The sequence below is a fragment of the Oncorhynchus clarkii genome, chromosome 23 (assembly GCF_045791955.1).
Source record: "Oncorhynchus clarkii lewisi isolate Uvic-CL-2024 chromosome 23, UVic_Ocla_1.0, whole genome shotgun sequence".
NCBI lineage: Eukaryota > Metazoa > Chordata > Actinopteri > Salmoniformes > Salmonidae > Oncorhynchus > Oncorhynchus clarkii.
Genome location: NC_092169.1, coordinates 44,018,150 through 44,041,610, shown reverse-complemented (window position 1 = coordinate 44,041,610; position 23,461 = coordinate 44,018,150). Strand labels below are relative to the sequence as shown.

General features: G+C 41.7%; 1 protein-coding gene across 2 annotated transcripts in view; it reads right to left on the bottom strand.

Moving 5' to 3' along the window:
- Positions 1-15,447: 15,447 nt before the first annotated feature.
- Positions 15,448-23,461, bottom strand: part of LOC139381430 (phosphatase and actin regulator 2-like) — a 69,801-nt gene continuing 61,787 nt past the window's right edge. For both annotated transcript variants that reach the window (XM_071124940.1, XM_071124941.1), the window contains exons 8-12: positions 22,807-22,862; positions 21,663-21,724; positions 19,917-20,054; positions 18,850-18,926; positions 15,448-18,693 (exon numbers count right to left, since the gene is read on the bottom strand). In XM_071124940.1, the coding sequence (XP_070981041.1) occupies positions 18,678-18,693; positions 18,850-18,926; positions 19,917-20,054; positions 21,663-21,724; positions 22,807-22,862 (349 nt within the window). In that variant the 3' untranslated portion in view covers positions 15,448-18,677. The remainder of the gene's footprint in view (positions 18,694-18,849; positions 18,927-19,916; positions 20,055-21,662; positions 21,725-22,806; positions 22,863-23,461) is intronic.

Here is a 23,461-nt window from a genome sequence, read left to right as displayed (position 1 = left end):
AGACATCTTATTGCATGGTTCAATAAATGATATAATTACCTATACAGACATAAACAGACACGCTACTGAGCTGCTATGAGCATTCAGTCATAAACCAGATTTGGACATTCTTTTAAAAATAATTCCTTGTTATTGCTTTGAGTTGTTGTGGTTTTGTTCCACTGCACTGTGTTGGTATACCGAAAGGTGTTTGAAACAATCAATGTTAGAGTCTCTGGCATGTGCATTGAACTGATGAACATCTCTAATAAAATAATTGTTTAGGTAGTTACCTGTGGGCTTAGTCAGTAATTCTGTTGAATTTGTACAACCCTTTCCTCCAACTATAGCCAGCATAGTTGATTAAAATGCACAGAGTCATTGTTTCTATTGTGTCTGAGAAGCTTAATCAAGCAAAAATAATTAAAATGTCTGAAATACATATTTGACCCAGGTCAGCATGACTGCTTTCAGAAAAGGTTATGATTTAATTGCACAAAGGTGCAACATACGAGGTGCTTTTCAACCTATCCAGTGTTTCCCTGTCAACCAGTGAGATTATTATTGTGGGAGCGATAATAATCTGCATTATTATTATTCTGGGGTGATAGCTTCATTCGCTGAAGATGTGGGACTGAAAATTCTCTCTTTTTACTCACAGTTTGAAGGGAACATGTGGAGGGCCAGAGTCATGCAGTTCTAGTTACATACAGGAAGTCAGTGGTTTAGCTTCAGTATTCCTGTTAGTTTCTTCATGTAGAAAGTTATTGCCCTGTCTATTCTTGGCCATTTCATCTATTGTCTATTAAACTGTAATGGTTATGTTGGTTCTGGTTGAAAATATTCACCTCATTATCTTGTCCACCCACACACTACATCTGACCATTCAAACGCCCACACAGAACCATTACTTTGCCATGTGTTGCCCTACTGTTGCCCTACTGAAAAAATGGCTGGTTGGTTTCATTAGCATTTCTTTGCCAAGGAAATGGGGGTACATGGCAACGGGTACCTTGTTATTCAAGCTAACCTTGTCAGAGGAAAGTATGATTTAAAAAAGTAATTCAACAATCTAAGAGGTGTAAAAGTGTAATGCCTCCCCTCAGATATGTTTTTTTGGGAAAGTCGTGCAAATCAATATTTCATTTTCGCATTGGTTAATTAAAATTAGGTTGCCGTTACAGGGTTTAAGATGAGGGCCAGACTGTCAATGGGATGCTGGTCATCAAAGTCCGCTTGGTCGCTCTCATGTTTTGTCCAAACATCCCCAGGCGAGCGGAAGAGAGGACATTGATGATTCAACATTGAATGGAGAGAGAGGGAGAGATTACGTCTTGGTGCCCCCACTGCTGGGGAAGTCTCCTGTGAAGTGTATGAGTGCCAATTGGCAGGAACATCACCTAGCTGGGGTAAGTCCTCACCAGCTGTCCTCACCAGCTGTCCCCGCCAGTTTGAATCATGGATGTGGTGATGCTATTTCTGCTGTGTCAGGGCTGAACACATTGGGATGCTGCAGCATTTTCTGTCCAACTGGGCTCCGTGAGGCCAGATTACGTTATTGTTAATGTTTTCTATTTTACCAAGCTTGGAAATATGTACGCAATAAAGCCAAGTAAATAGTGGGAGCAAGATCATGAGGTTTCACTACAAAGTATTCTCCATAGTCATTATGTTGCCTGTAAAGTACATACACTACCGTTCAAAAGTTTGGGGTCTCTTAGAAATGTCCTTGTTTTCCATGAAAATGAGTTGCAAAATGAATAGGAAATATAGTCAAGATGTTGACAAGGTTATAAATAATGATTTTTAATTTAAATAATAATTGTGTCCTTCAAAATGTGCTTTTGTCAAAGAATCCTCCATTTGCAGCAATTTGTAATCTGGTAATCTGAAGAGATTTCACCCCATGCTTCCTGAAGCACCTCCCACAAGTTGAATTGGCTTGATGGGCACTTCTTACATACCATACGGTCAAACTGCTCCCACAACAGCTCAATAGGGTTGAGATCCGGTGACTGTGCTGGCCATTTCATTATAGACAGAATACCAGCTGACTGCTTCTTCCCTAAATAGCTCTTGCAAAGTTTGGAGCTCTGCTTTGGGTCATTGTCCTGTTGTAGGAGGAAATTGGCTTCAATTAAGCACCATCCACAGGGTATGGCATGGCGTTGCAAAATGGAGTGATATCCTTCCTTCTTCAATATCCCTTTTACCCTGTACAAATCTCCTACTTTACCACCACCAAAGCACCCCCAGACCATCACATTGCCTCCACCATGCTTGACAGATGGCGTCAAGCACTCCTCCTGCATATTTTCATATTTTTCTGCATCTCACGAATGTTCTTTGTGATCCGAACACCTTAAACTTAGATTAGTCTGTCCATAACACTTTTTTTCCCAATTTTCCTCTGTCCAGTGTCTGTGTTCTTTTGCCCATCTTAATCTTTTCTTTTTATTGGCCAGTCTGAGATATGGCTTTTTCTTTGCAACTCTGCCTAGAAGGCCAACATTCTGGAGTCGCCTCTTCACTGTTGACGTTGAGACTGGTGTTTTGTGGGTACTATTTAATGAAGCTGCCAGTTGGGGACTTGTGAGGCATCTGTTTCTCAAACTAAACACTCTAATGTACTTGTCCTCTCGCTCAGTTGTGCACCGGGGCCTTCCACTACTCTTTCTATTCTGGTTAGGGCCAGTTTGCGCTGTTCTGTGAAGGGAGTAGTTCACAGTGTTGTACGAGATCTTCAGATTCTTGTCAATTTCTCACATGGAATAGCTTTCATTTCTCAGAACAAGAATAGACTGACAAGTTTCAGTAGAAAGGTCTTTGTTTCTGGCCATTTTGAGACTGTAATCAAACCCACAAATATATACAGAAGCATAAGGTCTCTAAGCATAAGGAGGTTAAGGTCTCTATTAAATCTGTATAACTGAATCAAATCAAATGTATTTGTAAAGCCCTTTTTACATCAGCAGATGTCACAAAGTGCTTATACAGAAACCCAGCCTAAAACCCCAAACTGCAAGCAATGCTCACGTAGAAGCACGGTGGCTAGGAAAAACTCCCTAGAAAGGCAGGAACCTAGGAAGAAACCTAGAGAGGAACCATGCTCTGAGGGGTGGCCGGGGGGAAATTATAAGAGTAAATGGCCATTAAGGCTAGATCGTTCTTCAAGATGTTTAAACGTTCATAGGTGACCAGCAGGGTCAAATAATAATCACAGTGGCTGTAGAGGGTGCAACAGGTCAGCACCTCAGGAGTAAATGTCAGTTGGCTTTTCATAGCCGAGCATTTAGAACAGGTGAGGCCGAGACAACAGATGAGGTAGAGAGAGAGAGGAGAGAAAAGAGAAGAGAGGAGAGAGAAGAGAAGAGAAGAGAAGAGAAGAGAAGAGAAGAGAGAGAGAGAGAGAGAGAGAGAGAGAGAGAGAGAGAGAGAGAGAGAGAGAGAGAGAGAGAGAGATTTGTGTAACAGCCTGAATTTAAAATGGATTAAATTGAGATTTTGTGTCACTGGCCTACACACAATACCTAAATGATCTCAAAGTGGAATTATGTTTTTAGACATTTTTACAAATTTATAAAAAATTAAAAGCTGAATTATATTGAGTCAATAAGTATTCAACCCTAAGCAAGCCTAAATAATTCAGGAGTAAAAATGTGCTTAATGAGTTGCATGGACTCACTCTGTGTGTAATAATAGTGTTTAACATGATTTTAATGACTACCTCATCTCTGTACCCCACACATACAATTACAGTATATGTAAGGTCCCTCAGTTGAGCTGTGAATTTGAAGCACAGAACTTCAAGCACAGAACTTCAAGATTTTTAAAAAGAATAATGTGCAAATAATGTACAATCCAGGTGTGTAAAGCTCAGAGATTTACCCAGGAAGACTCACAGCTATAATTCCTATATTGACTCAGGGGGTTGAATACTTATGTACTCAAGATATATTAACATTTTTGTTTCATAAATTCTTTACAAATGTACATTTTTCTTCCACTTTGACATTACAGAGTATTTTGTGTAGATCGTTGACAACGACAATTAAATCCATTTTAATTAAACCTTGTAACGCAACAAAACGTGGAAAAAGTCAAGGGGTGTGAATACTTTCTGAAAGCACTGTATGCAGTCTCTGTCAACACAGCAACATTTCCTTTAAATTTCAATTGGGCTGTAGCGCTGAATTTCTGCGATACAGATTGAAGCCTTAGGTCGAGGTCAGAATGGAGCTGGCCAGCTTGTACGCCTAAAAAACGTACATTAATTACTTCTGGTTGAATGGGGAAAGAACAGGGTTTTGGGATAAACCCGAAAAATAAGGTCTAAGTTGAACACAGGTTTAAAAGATCTTATAGGTTTTGTTCTATGAGATAATATCAGTCAGTTAACTTGACCTTTATGAATTATGAAGAATAAGATGAATAAGATGTTGAATAAGGTGTTGACCAAACCGGCCATGTTGCGTGCGCAAGTGTTGCAAAATAAATGAGCATATACATGTTATTCAATCATCTCATCCTAACTACTCGCGCGCGTCAATGGGCATCTGTGTAGCCGGGCGCTAAAATATGAACTTGGTTCTATTTTAGATGCTTAAAGTGCTGCATGTCCCGCCTCTCCCATCTCCTCATTGTTTTTTAGGAGCATTATACCCACGTGGGTGATTGAAAGATGAGCGAGGTCCACACTCCAGTCCAGTTGGAGGCAGTAGTGAACCATAAAGTTTGTTGCCAACCGTCATATAAAATTCACAGAAGAAGAAGAAGAAGCAGAAGAGATTAATCAAAGAAAACTAACTAGGTTTCCCCTTTTTTATCTGTGGATGAATTGTTGGAGTAGAGAGCACACCCAATGTTCATCTTCCAGGACAAAAATTAGCAACAGCAAGCTACAGTTTCAACCTGTTGGTTCACAGTTGGTTTTGGTGGGGATAGACGAAATCAACATGTGCACGATGGTGCACGCAGACGCACGTGCAGAGCCAGTTTGATCAGCATATAACTAGTTCCTTTCCACTTCCTTGCAACACAAGAAGCACAGCCCTTTCACATTGTATCTCTCTCTGTTTGTTCAACATCTTATTGTACAGCTCAGGGTTCAACACCATAGTGCCCTCAAAGCACAACATTAAGCTAAAGACCTTGGGACTAAACACCTCCCTCTGCAACTGGATGCTGGACTTCCTGACGGGCCACCCCCAGGTGGTAAGGGTACGTAACAACACATCCACCACACTGATCCTCATCACAGGCGCCCCTCAGGGGTGCGTGCTCAGTCCCCTCCTGTACTCCCTGTTCACTCATGACTGCACGGCCAGGCACGACTCCAACACCATCACTAAGTTTGCCGATGACACAACAGTGGTAGGCCTGATCACTGACAACGACGAGACAGCCTATAGGGAGGAGGTCAGAGACCTAGCCGTGTGGTGCCAGGACAACAAGCTCTCCCTCAAGGTGATCAAAACAAAGGAGATGATTGTGGACTACAGGAAAAAGAGGACAGTGCATGCCCCATTCGGGGCTGCAGTGGAGCAGGTTGAAAGCTTCAAGTTGCTTGGTGTCTGCATCACTAACAAACTAACATGGTCCAAGCACACCAAGACAGTTGTGAAGAGGGCACGACAAAACCTATTCCCCCTCAGGAGACTGAAAAGATTTGGCATGGGTCCTCACATACTCAAAAGGTTCTACAGGTGCAACTGTTCAGTCTCCGACCGCAAGGCACTACAGAGGGTAGTGCGAACGACCCAGTACATCACTGGGGCCAAGCTTCCTGCCATCCAGGACCTCTATACCAGGCGGTGTCAGAGGAAGGCCCAAAAATTGTCAAAGACTCCAGCCACCCTAGTGTCGTGTCTTTGGCTATGCCGGATTAAATGATATGACATGCTATTCTATAAAATAATTTCTCTGTCATTAATATTACCTGATTGAGCTAATCATGTAAATGTAATTAGCTAGAGAGTCGGGCACCACTAAATAATATACCACTAATAATACCACTAAATAATATTTATAGAGCTGTTATCTTCCGAATAAACCCTTTAAAGACATAGTAATATTTTACCTCAATAGCAGTCAATATTAATCGTCATCTTAATTCACTCTCATCTGAAAGTTGTAAATTCTTGGTTATCTGCACGAACCCTGGCAAGTTGAATCAGCAATACAAACTTGGGTTTAATTATTGATTTACTAAATACCTAACGAATCACACAGAATTACACATACACATAATTAAATCATAACTAGATTACAAATTACGTCATAAAGGAAAACATCCCTAGCGGGCGGAACAGATATGACAGCTTGTTACACAAAAGAAAAGGGCTGGGTTTGAGTGAAAGAGCGGGAAGACTGAGGAACAAAGGGAAGAAGCTGTGCTATCGTAAATACAGTATCTTATGCATTCTAAATTACCGCCCATTTGGAAAAGGCAAATGCAATAAAGATTTACTCTGAGCTGGGCTTCGGTAGGTTGGCGGTAGATGGAAAGCCGTGTTGCCCAACTGAGTCCTCTGAAGAATGTCTCTGGTTGTCAATTGGATACGTTGTAGTAACGTCGTTGGGTGATAGACGGGTTACTCTGTCTGTTCCTTCCTAACCCTCGTTTGCATCTGCTGTTGCTAACTCAACGGCTAGGAGGTATCACTTCTGTAGTGAATAAGAGTTCAAAGTTCATACCATTCTCAACCAAAGCTCACGCTGATGTTGGCTTCGTTCTGTAGTTATTATCTGAAACATTCTGACATAGGACCGTCGTCCTCACGTCCTCGGAACAGGAGGTTATATTGCCGTCAAGGGCTTATATAGGAAGGGAGAGGTGGGCATGTTTGAAAAGTTGTTGTCCTTTCACAGGGGCGGGTCACTGATTGAGCAGAGCCCTATCTTATGAAAACCCAAATCTCACATTTTAGAAGCTAAAATCACATTTCCTCCCATCACGAATAATTTAATATTCAAACATTTAAATTGAACAACAATTCCATGTGAATCCGATAACTCTGATGTGTATACTTTCCACTGTAGAGTTTATGTCATCTTATCATTGATGAGAATGTCTCAGATGACAACCGAACTGACATCATATTCATTAAGTACCACCGCATATGTTAAATAGGTCGGATTACCAGAATATTGTTCATTTCCCCCCACCTTCGGATGTTCCCAGAATCTCTATGCTAACCAAGGGTTTGCAAATGTAACATCAGTAGGGTAGAGAGAGGAAAAAGTGGGGAATAGGTATTTATGACTGTCATAAACCTACCCCCCAGGTCAACGTCATGACACTAGTCATAGAATGTCCTCTCGCTACCGTACAGCAAGCGGTACCGGAGCGCCAAGTCTAAGTCCAAGAGGCTTCTAAACAGCTTCTACCCCCAAGCCATAAGACACCTGAACACCTAATCAAAGGGCTACCCGGACTATTTGCATTGACCCCCCTGCTCTCCCCCTCTTTTACACCGCTGCTACTCTCTGTTGTTATCTATGCATAGTCACTTTAACAACTCCACCTTCATGTACATATTACCTCAAATAACAGGTGCCCCCGCACATTGACTCTGTACTGGTTCCCTCCTGTATATAGTCTCGCTATTGTTATTTTACTGCTGCTCTTTAATTACATGTTACATTTACTTCTTATTCTTATCCTAATTTTATTAAACTGCATTGTCAGTTATGGTCTTGTAAGTAAGCATTTCACTGTAAAGCCAACACCTGTTGTATTCGCCAAATGTAACTAATACAATTTGATTTCATTTGATTCTCTAAACTCAATAGTAAGTATTGGAAACATTCGAACAGATGAATCTCAGGTTCACAAAGAGGTATACGCTTCTTGTCTTCATCCGTCTGGGTGAAAAACTGATTGAACCAAGATGGCATATTGAGGTAGAGTGCCAGAGGGGAAAAAAAGTCCTACTGCCTGTGAAATCACATTTTCCAGGTGCATGACATCTACAAGACACACTGAGGTTTATAACAACAGCTCTAGGGCTGATTGAGCGAACGTAACATAATTTAGCAGGGCCTTGGCTAAAATACATTTATTCCCTCACGTTGTTCACAAAGGCACTAACATTACACACAGGCCGCCAAAGCCCTAAAGATAACTGGCAGGCTGATATGGCAGATGAGCTGTTTCAAAATGCTGTTATCAATTTATCCTTTAAAAAACCTCTTCAGGATTGGTGGGTCCCCTGCGGGACGGTTGAGCTAACGTAGGCTAATGCGATCAGCATGAGCATAAGTAACAAGAAAATTTACCAGGACATTGACATATCTGATATTGGCAAAAAGCTTAAGCTTCTTGTTAATCTAACTGCACTGTAGAATTTACAGTAGCTATTACAGTGAAATAATACCATGCTATTGTTTGAAAAGAGTGCACAGTTTTGAATGTGAAAAGCCTCTTAAGTCTACCCCTTCCTTTTTCGAACATTCTGTTAAAAATCGCGCAACTTTTCAGCGTCCTGCTACTCATGCCAGGAATATAGTATATGCATATGGTTAGTATGTGTGGATAGAAAACACTCTGAAGTTTCTAAAACTGGTTAAATCACGGCTGTGACTATAACAGATCGTGTGTTTCATCGAAAAACGCAAGAAAAACTGCTCTCTGAAAGCTAAAAATAATTTCCATAAGTCACTTTCATGGGTTGTTAAAAGGGCACAAAATGAATTATGGATCTGCATGCAATTCCTACAGATTCCACACGATGTCGCCATTGTCGTCATTTTCCAGGGAGTTTTTTCTTGGTAAATCCAACTAACTGGATTCAATTTCTTCCGGTCTCCACCAGGATGTTTTGAATGTGCACATTGGCAGCCATTGATGTGAAGACGAGGAGCTATTGAATACACATCGCCCTGTAATCATTTTGATAGATTATAAACGTTTACTAATACCTAAAGTTGGATTACAAAAGTATTTCGAAGTGTTTTGTGAAAGTTTATCGTCAACTTTTTTAATTTTAAAAAATGACGCAGCGTTTAAAAACAATGTTTTTTTCTGAATGACACAGCTTCCATAGAAAGCTATTTTGGGTATATATGGACCGATTTAAACGAAAAAAAGACCCAATAGTGATGTTTATGGGGCATATAGGAGTGCCAAGAAAGAAGCTCGTCAAAGGTAATGAATGTTTTATATTTTATTTCTGCGTTTTGTGTAGCGCCGGCTACCGCAAAATCTGTTGTTTACGTGTCGTGCTGGTATTTTGGGGGGTGCATGCTATCAGATAATAGCTTCTCATGCTTTCGCCGAAAAGCATTTTAAAAATCTGACTTGTTGGATTCACAACGATTCACAACGAGTGTAGCTTTAATTCAATACCCTGCATGTGTGTTTTGATGAACGTTTGAGTTTTAACGAGTACATTTAGCATTTAGCGTAGCGCATTTGCATTTCCAGGTGCCTAGTTGAGACATCTGCGTCTCAAGTAGGATCAAGAAGTTAATAAACAAATTAGGAACATTTGGGCAGTCTTGATACAACACTTTGAACAGAAATACATTGGTTCATTGTATCAGTCTAAAACTTTGCACATACACTGCTGCCATCTAGTGACCAACATCTAAATTGCACCTGGGCTGGAATAATACATTATGGCCTTTCTCTTGCATTTCAAATATGATGGTACCAAAAAAATGCAAAAATATGTTGTTTTTTTCTTTGTATTTTACCAGATCTAATGTGTTATATTCTCCTACATTCCTTTCACATTTCCACAAACTTCAAAGTGTTTCCTTTCAAATGGTACCAAGAAATTGCATATCCTACTTCAGGGCCTGAGTTACAGGCAGTTAGATTTGGGTATGTCATTTTATGCGAAAATTGAAAAAAAGTGTCTGATCCCTTTAATGTACTTTAGTAGCAGTCTGTGACCTATTAAAGTGTCATGCAGTCTGTGAGGAGCACAGAGAGGACTTGCGGTTCCTTTAGCAAGCTTTGAACATAGCATTTATCCGCTACAATACAATAACTGTCAAACTTGTATAGTGGTATTTAGTAAAGGGAAGAATTGATTTCTCTTCTAAATTAATTTGCAACCTGTTCAGGGCAGTATATCTAGTCGGAAATTACTACCAAGACCATCTATTTATATTTACGCTGGATTTGTTCCGACTTTGAAATTAGCCTTTCATTTTTGTATTTGATTAATTTCTGCATTGGAACTGTCAAATCGGTGAGCAGCTGCTCTTTTGATCATTGTCATGAAGCCACATCAGTCTCACTCGCGTTAGAAGTTCAGAAAGAGAAAGTGTAGGCTATATAGAAATAATGACTCACATTGAAAATCATTAAACAAAATACTGAGGATTTTTATCAGCCTAATCGAGGTGTAGATCACATCTCACATTCCAGTGTTTGTACTTGTAAACAAGGCTGCATGGGATTTCTCTTAATGCGACTCCGTGTAGTCAATGGCAATGCCCAGGTATAATGCCAGGATTTTACAGCTCTAATGCAAGTTCCACCACATCATCCAAACATCATCTATGCGGATGTCGGCTAAAGCGTATCTAAAGTGGTTCCCTGCGTTGTTGGACATTAGACTGTCAAAACGCCAGCAAATCACCTCGAAGTGATTTTAATTAGGGTATTCTGTTTCAAAGTATTCCCACGCATAATAGGCACGTGATCATATACAAATGTAATCATGGTTTTAAATTATGATTTATTAATATTACATCTGGTTGGGTTTCTTGCGGTCAATTTGCAGTCTACAAATTATTTCTAATTATGTTCTGCCCTCCTGAACATCCGCTCAAGAAAAAATCAGCCTGCACTGAATTTAGTTGACGATCCCTGGACTTGTGCGTCACGGCTCTCTTTAGCTGTGTACCATGTGAGTCGCGTCAGCCAGGCTAGTAAACAACAGGCAGATAGATGTTTTCTTAATATCCATGAAATATTCTATTACAGGCCTGGCGCCTCTGACGATAGAAGGGTACGCTGTTTTGATCAAAACAGATTTGATAGGGGAGTTAGTAGAAAGAGTTACACTATTTCAAGGGAAGGTTGTACAATATGGACATCTTCTCTTTGGCTTCTCCACTGGTTACAGCTTACTCATCAGTATGACATCCTCCCACATGGGAGGGCATTCTGCTGCTTATAGAGTTCAATAACCATCTGCCAAGTCTGCTACTATTGGCTCTTCCCATTGTAGACATGGAGGGCACAGTTTTTTATTTTTACCTTTATTTAACTAGGCAAGTCAGTTTAGAACAAATTCTTATTTTCAACTAGGAACCATGGGTTAACTGCCTGTTCAGGGGCAGAACGACAGATTTGTACCTTGTCAGCTCGGGGATATGAACTTGCAATCTTTCGGTTACTAGTCCAACACTCTAACCACTAGGTTACCCTGCCGCCCCGTTTTGAAATAGGGCCGTTCCACAAAAATAGTGCCTTTTCTGCCCCTTTGATATTCTAAGTAGAAATTCTGCACTAATGAGGCTGGTATGTTAAATGAAGTTCAACTTAATATAGACCACATGGACAATTCAATCAAATTGATTTTGCTATATGAATAAAGACTTGCTAAAGTGCCAAATTTCAGCATTTGACATGTCCCTCTCTGCACCCTCTGACTTTCAGGAAGATTTTAACCCACTTAACCACTCTGAATTCAATTGCCACTCCTTGTTGCACACAACACGCTTCCATTCCCCCTTTCACAAGGGGATTTATGGCTGGTTTAAGATCATTATCAAGCCTGTTACATTCAAGCCTGTTGCGTTCAAGCCTGTTAAGGTCAACCCTGTTAGGGTCAACCCATTTATGGTCAACCCTGTTACTTTATTTGGCATTAATAGGAACTTACAGTATATTTTTTTATTTAACCCTTTGAGATGGGAAAACTCCTTTTTTATTAAGTTGAACATCTGCTCTTTATGACAGGATGTTAATTAGGTCAAATCCATTTTTTTTTTTACCAAGTTTCGCTCTTCAAAACGGCACTGAATTGGTGGAACGACCCGGGCAATAGAGGCAGTTTTGAATTGGGCGAGCTTGTTTTGCATAGCATAATGTAACAGGTGTAAAAGAAATGCCTGAAGCTAGATCCCTTAGAGCAGTGTTTCCCAAACCCAGTCCTGGGGACCCCAAGGGGTGCACCTTTAGTTTTTTGCCCTAGCACTATACAGTTGATTCAAATGATTAAAGCTTGACAATTAGTTATTTGAATCAGCTGTGTAGTGCTAGGGCAAAAACCAAAATGTGCACCTCTTGGGGTCCCCAGGACCATGTTTGGGAAACCATGCCCTATATTCTGGTCTTGATGAGAAGAAAAAAAAGTTGCGTCACAGGCTCTCTCTCCATTATTTCCATTCCTCCTGAAAACCGGAACATCTGGTTGTTGGGGACTGCGGGGGGGGGGGGGGGGGGGGGGGGGGGGGGGGATTAAAGCCTTGTTTATATCTGGTGCTAAAATGCATCCTTTGTCCTGATATTGTCCTCATTCTGATTGTGCCCACATTGTATCTGTTGCACAAATGTGTCTCATTTCCCCCATTGTGCCTGCATTGTAATCAGATATCAGGTCCCCCGTAAGCAAATTATTTATTATTTATTATTTAATTATTCATAAATTATTATTTCTTCTAAAATAATATTTAATTATTCATTTGAAGACATATATTGATGCCATAAGTCAATGGCGTCACAGAGCAAAGATTTTAGAAGACGGGATAATGATGATTTAAATGATTTCACTGTCTAAAACCGTCTACACTTGTAAGATATCCAGACACATTAGATCCCTGACTACCTTAAGTTGTGATCAAAATGAGACTTAATCGTCTACACCTGTCTAAAAATGTGCGCACAATCAGAATGTTGACAAGATCAGAACAAAGGATGTTAGAACCAGGTATAAACAGGGCTTTAGGGGCCCGGCGGTGTACACTGACCATCGACGACAAGGCCAGCTATCAGGGGTGGTGGATACAAACCAACTTCTAATCATTGACGCCCCGGCTGTGCAAAATTAGCTCACCCACTCTGTTGTTGTTCATGCCTGTAAACAGGAAGTTGCCTGGCTGTGTACCGTATGATGAGGTTATATTGCTGAGCTTGGCAACCAGTGGAAAATGTGACATATGTACACTAATGTAAGTGCAAGCAATGTCTGTTTGACTGCTTCTCCCACAGTAACCTGAAACCAATAAACCCCAACCCCATCAGAGTTTTATTGCTGTAACCCAATGGAAAGTGATACAAATTGACATACTCCATCTAACTTAGGATTCTTCTAGAAAAATGAGACATTTAAGTGAGCTTAAAACCATCTGTTTCCATAAAATGTGGGTTTCGCAGTTGGCACAAAAGGCTGGCCAGTAACCCACTCCAATAGATGTTAACATACAGTATTTTCCACAAACATATTAGCTACTCATATTTCCCTCACAGAGATATGCTGCTTCAAAATATTACGCAATTAATATTACTTGAGACGTGTGGTCTTTGTTCAAGGGTCCTGCCTGTCACTTTGACCCTTCTAAGAGACTGAACGTTTTGCTTTTGGCATTTGCTGCTGCCTATATCCACAGAGGTGCTTTCAACTGTGATCAATGGACAAGAACCAGAGACAAAGACATGCCATTGGAACTGAGTGCCATTCAATGACTTCACAGTTGACTGCAAGGTGGATTAAGGCCAGGCAGACACATTACTTTCCACCGCACAGATGATTTTCAACACAAACACACTTCTACAACATTCGGATCCTGACCACATTAAATCGATTATGCACAATGGGACAGAAACAGTCCGACAAAAGGTAAATAATAATATAAACTTGTGTTTTCATGGCTTGGTCTGTCAATACACAAAACTATACACAATGATGGTGAAACACAGTATATATATATATATATATATGTATATGTATATATATATATATATATATATATATACACTGCTCAAAAAAATAAAGGGAACACTAAAATAACACATCCTAGATCTGAATGAATGAAATGTTCTTATTAAATACTTTTTTCTTTACATAGTTGAATGTGCTGACAACAAAACCACACAAAAATTATCAATGGAAATTACATTTATCAACCCATGGAGGTCTGGATTTGGAGTCACACTCAAAATTAAAGTCGAAAACCACACTACAGGCTGATCCAACTTTGATGTAATGACCTTAAAACAAGTCAAAATGAGGCTCAGTAGTGTGTGTGGCCTCCACGTGTCTGTATGACCTCCCTACAACGCCTGGGCATGCTCCTGATGAGGTGGCGGATGGTCTCCTGAGGGATCTCCTCCCAGACCTGGACTAAAGCATCCGCCAACTCCTGGACAGTCTGTGGTGCAACGTGGCGTTGGTGGATGGAGCGAGACATGATGTCCCAGATGTGCTCAATTAGATTCAGGTCTGGGGAACGGGCAGGCCAGTCCATAGCATCAATGCCTTCCTCTTGCCGGAACTGCTGACACACTCCAGCCACATGAGGTCTAGCATTGTCTTGCATTAGGAGGAACCCAGGGCCAACCGCACCAGCATATGGTCTCACAAGAGGTCTGAGGATCTCATCTCGGTACCTAATGGCAGTCAGGCTACCTCTGGCGAGCACATGGGGGGCTGTGCGGCCCCCCAAAGAAATGCCACCCCACACCCTGACTGACCCACCGCCAAACCGGTCATGCTGGAGGATGTTGCAGGCAGCAGAACGTTCTCCACGGCGTCTCCAGACTCTTGTCACATGTGCTCAGTGTGAACCTGCTATCATCTGTGAAGAGCACAGGGCGCCAGTGGCGAATTTGCCAATCTTGGTGTTCTCTGGCAAATGCCAAAGGTCCTGCACGGTGTTGGGCTGTAAGCACAACCCCCACCTGTGGATGTCGGGCCCTCATACCACCCTCATGGAGTCTGTTTCTGACCGTTTGAGCAGACACATGCACATTTGTGGCCTGCTGGAGGTCCTTGTGCAGGGCTCTGGCAGTGCTACTCCTGCTCCTCCTTGCACAAAGGCGGAGGTAGCGGTCCTGCTCTGGGTTATTGCCCTCCTACGGCCTCCTCCACATCTCCTGATGTACTGGCCTGTCTCCTGGTAGCGCCTCCATGCTCTGGACACTACGCTGACAGACACAGCAAACCTTCTTGCCACAGCTCGCATTGATGTGCCATCCTGGATGAGCTGCACTACCTGAGCCACTTGTGTGGGTTGTATACTCCGTCTCATGTTACCACTAGAGTGAAAGCACCGCCAGCATTCAAAAGTGACCAAAACATCAGCCAGGAAGCATAGGAACAGAGAAGTGGTCTGTGGTCACCACCTGCAGAACCACTCCTTTATTGGGGGTGTCTTGCTAATTGCCTATAATTTCCACCTGTTGTCTATTCCATTTGCACAACAGCATGTGAAATTTATTGTCAATCAGTGTTGCTTCCTAAGTGGACAGTTTGATTTCACAGAAGTGTGATTGACTTGGACTTACATTGTGTTGTTTAAGTGTTCCCTTTATTTTTTTGAGCAGTGTATATATATACACACACACACATATATATATATATATATATACACACACATACACATATATATACATACATATTTTTATATATAAATATATACAGTGCATTCCGAAAGTATTCAAACACCTTGACTTTTTCAACATTTGTTACGTTATAGCCTTATTCTAAAATGGATTAAATTACTTTTTTACCTCATCAATCTACACACATTACCCCAGAATGACAAAGCAAAAACAGGTTATTAGAAGCTTTCGCAGGTAGCCTAGTAGTTAGAGCGCTGGGCCAATAACCAAAAGGTCACTGGTTCGAATACCCGAGTCAACAAGGTCTATCGATATGCCCTTGAGCAAGGCACTTAACCCTAATTTGCTCCATGGGCACTGTACTACTATGACTGACCCTGTAAAACAACACATTTCACTGCACCTATTCAGTGTGTGAATCTTTACATTTTTAAGCGGATCTGATTGAATAGAGCCTTAAGTCAACATATTACACCATTTAAGTGGCCATGGGGTCACTTTTAGTCTATGTAGCTAATACTGAAGGGTTATGGCATCTTCCTCCTGAGCATACACCGTTGATGGTTCGCATAAATGGTATCTATGTATGTGATCAACAACGGAACAATAAAGACATTTAGAGGCATATATAGACCTCGTATATGCATGATGGATATGGGAGTGGCAATAAATGTACAGTACCAGTCAAAAGTTTGGACACACCTACTCATTAAAGGGTTTTTCTTTATTTTTACTATTTTCTACATAGTAGAATAATAGTGAAGACATCAAAACTATGAAATAACACATATGGAATCATGTCGTAACCAAAAAAAGTGTTAAACAAATCTAAATATTTGTTCTATTTTAGATTCTTCAAAGTAGCCACCCTTTGCCTTGATGACAGTTTGCACTCTTGGCATTCTCTCAACCAGCTTCATTAGGTAGTCACCTGGAATGCATTTCAATTAACAGGTGTGTCTTGTTAAAAGTTAATTTGTGGAATTTCTTTCCTTCTTAATGCATTTTAGCCAATCAGTTGTGTTGTGACAAGGTAGGGGTGGTACACAGAAGATAGCCCTATTTGGTAAAAGACCAAGTCCATATTATGTAAAGAACAGCTCAAATAAGCAAAGAGAAACGACAGTCCATCATTACTTTAAGACATGAAGGTCAGTCAATACGGAAAATTTCAATACCTTTGAACGTTTCTTTAAGTGCAGTCGCAAAAACCATCAAGCGCTATGATGAAACTGGCTCTCATGAGGACTGCCACAGGAAAGGAAGACGCAGAGTTACCTCTGCTGCAGAGGATAAGTTCATTAGAGTTACCAGCCTCAGAAATTGCAGCCCAAATAAATGCTTCAGAGTTCAAGTAACAGACATCTCAACATCAACTGTTCAGAGGAGACTGCGTGAATCAGACCTTCATTGATGAATTGCTGCATAGAAACCAGTACTAAAGGACACCAATAAGAAGAAGAGACTTGCGTGCGCCAAGAAACATGAGCAATGGACATTAGACCGAAGGAAATCTGTCCTTTGTTCTAAATTTGAGATTTTTGGTTCCTTCAAGACTGTTGGAAAAGCATTCCTCATGAAGCTGGTTGAGAGAATGCCAAGAATGTGCAAAGCTGTCATCAAGGCAAAGGGTGGCTACTTGCAAGAATATAAAATCCAAAATATATTTTGAATCGTTAAACACTTTTTTGGTTACTACATGATTCCATATGTGTTATTTCATAGTTTTGATGTCTTCACTATTATTCTACTATGTAGAAAATAGTAAAAATAAAGAAAAACCCTTTAATGAGCATGTGTGTCCAATCTTTTGACTGGTACTGTATATACATTAATATTATGTACTGACATAATTCAAAGATACAGTACTCACATATGAACAGCACATAGCGCCATCAATACAAAACTCATCCTGTACATCACATCAATGTAAAAATCTATAGGGTAATTGGCAGTAAACTTGTGATCATGCAACTGATATACATTATGTACAAAAAATCCATAGAATGAGAAAAACATTAGCATGAATACTATGGTTCTCTTCCTATATTCTACAGCTGCCCTTAGCAGTCTGAAATGAATGTAAATTCATTGGTGCACCTCATCACAGAAATATCAAAGAAATGCTTCACATTTTATGACCAGGAAAAAAGCTCAATGGATTCATCTGGGACTGTAAAATACTAACATTTATCATATACTTTCAAACTACACAGACCATCCATTATTAATAGATCAACCAATCTGAAGGGCAGACCAATTTGTTCTGAACTTGCCCTAAATTTGGAAAGAGGGAGTGGAAGAATAGCCTACATAGATCAATAGGGTCCACTCTGCTCTGTCCCTGTAAAATATATGCTCAATAATGGTAAGTGTTCTAGAAAACATGACAAATACAGTAATGATACATATTCCTTATTATCTAGGCAAAATTCATGTAGTCCCAGCCACTTTGAGATCCGCATCAACAATCACCCCTTAAAACAAGACCCAAACACCTTAATTTCCACCATCAAGACCACATGGCAGTAAAACTAACCATTTATTCTTAACACCTTGCCATGCACTTCCAAGATTACGTTAAGTTAAGGACTATGTGTCTGATTTGGTTATATTTGTCATTGCACTGTTGAGGAAGCTTGCAAGTAAGCATTGCATTGCACGGTTTACATTGTATCCTGTGTATATCACAAATAAACATTGATTTGATTACTGTTACCTTTGGCTGGACTTGCCTAACCTACAACATTGTCATAGTTGCAAAACCTTTTCCCTTCCAGTCCCATGGGGACTTGGTCAAGGCCTGTTAAGGTGCTTTAGGGAAGCCAAAAAGTATGTGAGTAATTAAATCAGTGCTGTGTTACAACGTGCAACAGTTTTGTCCTTCATGGATACTGGCCTCTCTCTCTCGGTCTGTCTCTTTTCACACAGCACTAAAGCCCAGTCTGGTCTGGTCTGTGTAAGCAGGTGTGGCCCAATGTTATCAACCTCTATTGATCTGTAGAGCTGGAGCCAGGTTGGCCCTGGGAGACGGTGTCCATGTGTCCGTGCCTAAGGGCATCCAGGCCCGAGGCTCCGGGGAAAAGCCCGATGGTGAAGCCCGCAGCGGGGAGAGAGAGCCTTTAGGCAGTGCCGGCAGCCGACCAGCACCCCCACTGGAGAGAGAAATGCCTCAGGGCCGATGGAATCTGCCAAGGCACAGGGAAACACTGTTGGATCAGAACTGAAGTCTGCACCTTATAGCACACTGTTACTAGGCCTAAATCAAACAGCAATTTATTATCTTGTATCACTCATAATGAAGTGTAATGGCTGGGGATCAATAACGTTCAAGTTGTCATTACCTGGTAAATTGTTTGCTCTCTTCATGAACTTCCATCTCTTTGCTTTTGAACTCATTCAGTTCTTTACGGATAGCAGCCTGAGGGAATATAAACATTCAGTTCTTTACGGATAGCAGCCTGAGGGAATATAAACATTCAGTTATTTACGGATAGCAGCCTGAGGGAATATAAACATTCAGTTCTTTATGGATAGCAGCCTGAGGGAATATAAACATTCAGTTCTTTATGGATAGCAGCCTGAGGGAATATAAACATTCAGTTCTTTATGGATAGCAGCCTGGGGGAATATAAACATTCAGTTCTTTATGGATAGCAGCCTGGGGGAATATAAACATTCAGTTCTTTATGGATAGCAGCCTGGGGGAATATAAACATTCAGTTCTTTATGGATAGCAGCCTGAGGGAATATAAACATTCAGTTCTTTATGGATAGCAGCCTGAGGGAATATAAACATTCAGTTCTTTACGGATAACCGCCTGGGGGAATATAAACATTCAGTTCTTTACGGATAACCGCCTGGGGGAATATAAACATTCAGTTCTTTACGGATAGCAGCCTGAGGGAATATAAACATTCAGTTCTTTACGGATAACCGCCTGGGGGAATATAAACATTCAGTTCTTTACGGATAGCAGCCTGAGGGAATATAAACATTCAGTTCTTTACGGATAGCAGCCTGAGGGAATATAAACATTCAGTTCTTTACGGATAGCAGCCTGAGGGAATATAAACATTCAGTTTTTACGGATAGCAGCCTGAGGGATTCATAGATTAATTGTCAAATATATGAATTAATTGTCAAACTATCAGACCGTCAATAGCTTCAGACAGGCAACACATTTAATATAACTGAAGATGAAATGGTAGATAACTCATTATATGTGAATAATGTATTTACAGCATTGTTCAGGTAGCTGGAATACATGAGGAAGAAAATGCTAACAAAAAGTTTTTTAATTATGCCTTTTTATAACCTCTCTTATTCCAAGTATTTAATGGCATTATGAATGTCATGTGTTTTAGTCGCTTTAGCAATAACATTATACGGTAGGAGTCTGGAACCCACTTTGTCAGCTGGAGTGAGCCTGGTCCAGGGTTTGTCTGCGCGACGGTCATAGTCCTTAGCATCTGTGCACTCCACGTACTCATTGAAGCGCAGAATCCGCCGAGCCACCAGCTCTGCTACTGTCGGCCTCACACTCAGCTATACAAACACACACAAAATATACAGAGTGGACAAAACATTAGGAACAACTGCTTTTTCCATGACAGACTGACCAGGTGAATCCAGGTGAAAGCTATGATCCCTTATTGATGTCACTTGAGAAATCCACTTCAGTGAGTGTGGCTGAAGGGGAGGAGACGGGTTAAGGAAGGACTAAGCCTGGAGACAATTGAGACATGGATTGTGTGTGTGTGCCATTAAGAGGGTGAAAGACCAAGACAAAATATTTAAGTGCCTTTGAATGGGATATGGTAGTAGGTGCCATGTGCATCAGTATGTGTCAAGAACTGCAACGTTGCTTGGTGTGTATCAAGAATGGTCCACCACCCAAAGGACATACAGCCAACTTGACATACAGCCAACTTAACACAACTGTGGGAAGCATTGGAGTCAACATGGGCCAGCATCCCTGGGGAACGCTTTCGACACCTTGTAGAGTCCATGCCCTGACGAGTTGAGGCTGTTTTGAGGGGGTGTTCCTAATGTTTGGTATACTCAGTGTAAGTAGCCAGTGATTGACAACTGTAAAGTGTGACTTCTAGACAAGACAGCTGCGGCACGGGAGATGGATAGAGAGTTGTCGGAAGAGTTTAAGTCCTTCCACAATGCCATACAGGGGCATTGTGTTGAAACTACACTCCAGTTCTCTTTATTATATCTAAGGTCAAGCAGTGTTGGCCTAACCCTGGAAAATTCCCTCTTCCCCCAGCCACCACAGGGGCGAGCAATCTGAGGAATTTCAAGCAGCCTGATACTACACTGAGGCATGCTTCCCACACAGAGCTGGAATGCCCTACAGTATGCACTGTGACATGCTTCTCACACAGAGCTGGAATGCCCTACAGTATGCACTGTGGCATGCTTCTCACACAGAGCTGGAATGCCCTACAGTATGCACTGTGGCATGCTTCTCACACAGAGCTGGAATGCCCTACAGTATGCACTGTGGCATGCTTCTCACACAGAGCTGGAATGCCCTACAGTATGCACTGTGGCATGCTTCTCACACAGAGCTGGAATGCCCTACAGTATGCACTGTGGCATGCTTCTCACACAGAGCTGGTATGCCCTACAGTATGCACTGTGGCATGCTTCTCACACAGAGCTGGTATGCCCTACAGTATGCACTGTGGCAACTGAGTCATACAGTTGCTGCATTTTGGCTTGTCAAAAAACTCTAAAATGATGAGTTTGTTATTTTCTATTATACTTTTTTAAAACAATGGAATAAACACAATCATCTTCCTCCACCTTCAATGTGGGTTCTGAATGTGACAATGTGTGCACCCCCTCACATTGTATAACCCTAAATGAGTTTGACATTTGTTTGGTAATTCATAAATTCATAAATTGTTTGGTAATTCAGTCAATGAGATTGAATTTTTATTGGTAATTCAGAACCTAAGACATTATCTGGTAATTCAGTGAATATGAGTTTGAATGTGTTTGGTTCCAGTTAATTCAGTTCCGGCTATGTCCACCAGATGGATCTGTGTACCACAAATATCAACACAAGTCATCAGCCATAAACTCAATGAGATGCAGACGTTCAGCAGGCTTACCTAACCATAGTATAAATGACAGTACCTTTCGGGAGAGTCTCCTTTTAATCTCTTGTATGGCTTCATGTTGATCAGCTTCATTTGTCTCTGCAGTGAAATTAAAAAGAAGTTGTAAGTAGGCTGGGGTGGTACTTTACTACCCAATATAGTGATTATTAATTAAGCAATGTGGTCTACAAATGGATGGAAAAGATAGATCTGGAAATGATACGGTGCTTATCTTTCCAACTGATGTTGGAGTGTGCCTTATGGCTACATCTACAAAACTGATGTCCTGGAATATGGAATTATCTCAACAGAAGTCTGCTTTTGAGGTCTGAAAACATCTGACAAACTTAGATTTTAGAGTTGTATTTTGTTAACCATACATAGTCAACCCTTTAAACCCGAGCCCAGCATAGACCATTGTTCTATTCTTCAACAGGTAGTTGTTGAGATTCTAACAGATGTGCCTAGCGTCCCTGGTCTGACTGGGGTCAGTGTGGTCCTGTCTGTCCGTGGTCTGACTGGGGCCAGTGTGGTCCCGTCTGTCTGTGGTCTGACTGGGGCCAGTGTGGTCCTGTCTGTCTGTGGTCTGACTGGGGCCAGTGTGGTCCTGTCTGTCCGTGGTCTGACTGGGGCCAGTGTGGTCCCGTCTGTCTGTGGTCTGACTGGGGCCAGTGTGGTCCCGTCTGTCTGTGGTCTGACTGGGGCCAGTGTGGTCCCGTCTGTCTGTGGTTTGACTGGGGCCAGTGTGGTCCTGTCTGTCTGTGGTCTGACTGGGGCCAGTGTGGTCCTGTCTGTCTGTGGTCTGACTGGGGCCAGCGTGGTCCTGTCTGTCTGTAGTCTGACTGGGGCCAGCGTGGTCCTGTCTGTCCGTAGTCTGACTGGGGCCAGTGTGGTCCTGTCTGTCTGTGGTCTGACTGGGACCAGTGTGGTCCTGTCTGTCTGTGGTCTGACTGGGGCCAGTGTGGTCCTGTCTGTCTGTGGTCTGACTGGGGCCAGTGTGGTCCTGTCTGTCTGTGGTCTGACTGGGGCCAGTGTGGTCCTGTCTGTCTGTGGTCTGACTGGGGCCAGTGTGGTCCTGTCTGTCTGTGGTCTGACTGGGGCCAGTGTGGTGCAGTCTGTCTGTGGTCTGACTGGGTCCAGTGTGGTGCAGTCTGTGGTGCTGTCTGTCTGTGATCACTCACGTTTCAGAATGTTCCTCTGCTCCAGTTCCTCAGTACTGGGCCTCTGACTAAGTCGTCTGTGAGGGACAGAGAGGGAGAAGGAAGTGAGACAACACCACTGTGATTTGTTCCCCAAAAGCTTTGTAGCACTAGGATCATTTTATGTCCCTTGGATGAAAGATGATTTTAGTGCTACCAAATCTTCAGGAATCTCACACCAGAACGAACAGTTATTTCATATTAGATATAATCTTGATGACAAACAAATACTGTAGGTTTTGGAGACTTGGCTCCAACACATCTCATTATTCTATCCAGAACTTTAATAGCCCAGGGTAATGTTATCAACCCCCCACTGATGAGTGGAAACTTAGAAGAAGCCTCGGGTTATACCCATAGCAAGTCATGCCGGGTCTTCTGGAGTGGTGGATCCCAAAGCTAGAGACACCTACTGCTGCTTCAGACAGTGGTGTGTGTCAGTGTTTCCTCTGGAAACATGTGTAGCAGTGGGGAAAAGGAGTGGGGGGAAAAGGTTGCGGAGGGGGGTTGAAGAGGGTGGGTCCCTCCTATAATTTTTATGTTGAAGGACTGAGGAGCTCAGTTCTGGTGACTTTTTAAAAGGATGAATTAAAAAAATTATGCTGACACCATCTAAAATAGAATTTCCACCTCCAGA